The sequence below is a fragment of the Austrofundulus limnaeus genome, unplaced genomic scaffold (genome assembly GCF_001266775.1).
Source record: "Austrofundulus limnaeus strain Quisiro unplaced genomic scaffold, Austrofundulus_limnaeus-1.0 Scaffold615, whole genome shotgun sequence".
In the NCBI taxonomy this organism is placed as follows: domain Eukaryota; kingdom Metazoa; phylum Chordata; class Actinopteri; order Cyprinodontiformes; family Rivulidae; genus Austrofundulus; species Austrofundulus limnaeus.
In genome coordinates, this window is record NW_013953017.1 from 165,780 (window position 1) to 167,696 (window position 1,917).

General features: G+C 39.3%; 1 protein-coding gene across 2 annotated transcripts in view; it reads left to right on the forward strand.

Moving 5' to 3' along the window:
- The window catches only part of efna1b (ephrin-A1b), a 21,535-nt gene extending 19,774 nt beyond the window's left edge, over window positions 1–1,761 (forward strand). For both annotated transcript variants that reach the window (XM_014027094.1, XM_014027093.1), the window contains 2 exons: window positions 423–620; window positions 741–1,761. In XM_014027094.1, coding sequence (XP_013882548.1) covers window positions 423–620; window positions 741–862 — 320 coding nt within the window. In that variant the 3' untranslated portion in view covers window positions 863–1,761. The remainder of the gene's footprint in view (window positions 1–422; window positions 621–740) is intronic.
- Window positions 1,762–1,917: the final 156 nt, after the last annotated feature.

The following is a 1,917-nucleotide window of genomic DNA, read 5'->3' on the forward strand; positions in this document are numbered from 1 at the left end:
GAGTGAAGTGCTCTGTTAGGAAAGTATGGAACAATAAGATGTTTAATAAATGATGGAGCTTGGTTGTTAAGAGCTTTGTATGTTAGGAGTAATGTTTTAAATTCTCTTCTGAATTTGACAGGGAGCCAGTGGAGAGAAGCTAAAACTGGAGAAATATGATCTCTGCTTCCAACTCTCATTAAAACTCTAGCAGCAACATTTAGTGTTCTTGTATTAAAATTAAATATTCTTTAATAGCTAAATTGATAGAAGTAAAAGTTTTATATGTTAAAATTTCTGGGACCAATCAAATGTTTCTGTTAACGTGTCAGTTTGGTCTTAAAAGGACTTAAGTTGAACTCACTGAAACCTGCCTGAACCCTGCTTTTAACAATCTGTTGTGGACTTTTAAAGTTAACTGACGTTTCAACTTCTTCTTTCAGCCAAACCGATGCATCAGCACGGACACCATCATCACGGGAAGGACTGCCTGAGGCTGAGGGTGGACGTCGTCGGACACAAAGGCTCCTCAAAGTCTCCCTCGGACAAATCCAAAGCAGAGGAGACGCAGAAAGATGAAAGAAAAGGGACGTTTCTGGCTGCTGGAGGCGTCCACAACCCCACCAACGCACTCCCAGCAGGTGAGGCTGTTTTTCTGTTTTCAGTAAAGATGTCACCACGTCCAGGCTCAGCTGGGCGTGTTTACCATTCCTGAGTGATGAAACGGAGCTCTGACTGTCCTCTTCCATTTGCTCCATCAGATGATCCTGCTGTGATGGAGCCAAACGTCCAGAGGAGCATCGGCAGCTCTGCAGCACAGCTGCTGTCTGTGTCCGTCTTATTTACCATCATCCCCGTTTTATTAACCGCCGCGCTGCGCTGAACCCAACCACAGGCCCAAACAGAGACTTTTCTAAACCAATGCTGGTTATTGGCTCACAGATTTATTTTTTATAAACTCTCCTTATAAATATAAATGAGCATGTTTGTGTTGTTCAGTGTGTGTTTGACGTGTTTGTGTGAATGTGGAGCGTGGAGCGCTCCAACAAAAGAGGACCTCAAAGTTGATTTTTTTTACGTATTTTTTTCTATCGTTTTGAGGATGTAAATTTAAAATTTTGGACTATTTAAGATGTACTACTTTTTTCAGTCGTGAACAGAAACTACGAGCAACAAGAAGCTAGGAATATGAGTGACGTCACATCACCCTGACCCTGTTTTTAATGTTCATGTCGTTGGTACAGCTGTGCTTTGTATCACCAAACACTTCTTTTTCCTCCTCTACATGTAGAGAATTTATTGTTTTTGTTGTTGTTTGTTTTGTCGGTGAAAGTGATAGAACTAATGTAGGATATTTGTCAGGTTGTGTAGCACTCAGCTCCTGTTCACAACATTGGATTTAAATTCTTTTTATTAGTTTTTCTGGTCAAACTTTAGTAAGATGCTGTCCTGCTGATGAGACAAAAAGTGTTTAAACTAAACGATGGGTTTCTGATTCGGCAATAAACTTAAAATTTTAAATGTTTTGTCTTTAAAAACGAGAATCAGGAGCTGAGCTTCATCAGTTCATCTCATCTCCACCGTCTCGATGGTTTTATGGTACACTGGTTGATGTTTGCAGAAATCATCCTCGAAATGAAGAAGCTTTTGTTCGTTTGTTTCTCCTCGAACATGCTTGACTCGTTTTGTAAATTTGTACATAAGATAAACCACAAGGCACTGTTTTAAGATGTGAAAAAATTATTTGGTGAAATTAAAAAACAATGTTATGAAATGAATTTTAAAAAAGGTGTATGTTTTTTATCAGCTGCCGTGAAACTTCCTTTCTGTGATGTTAACCAGTTTGAAGGTTAATCTTGGACAATATCTGATGATCGACTCTTTTAAATGAAACCAGAGAGCGTTGACAGAGAGGAGAAGGTAGAAATGACTCAGCCT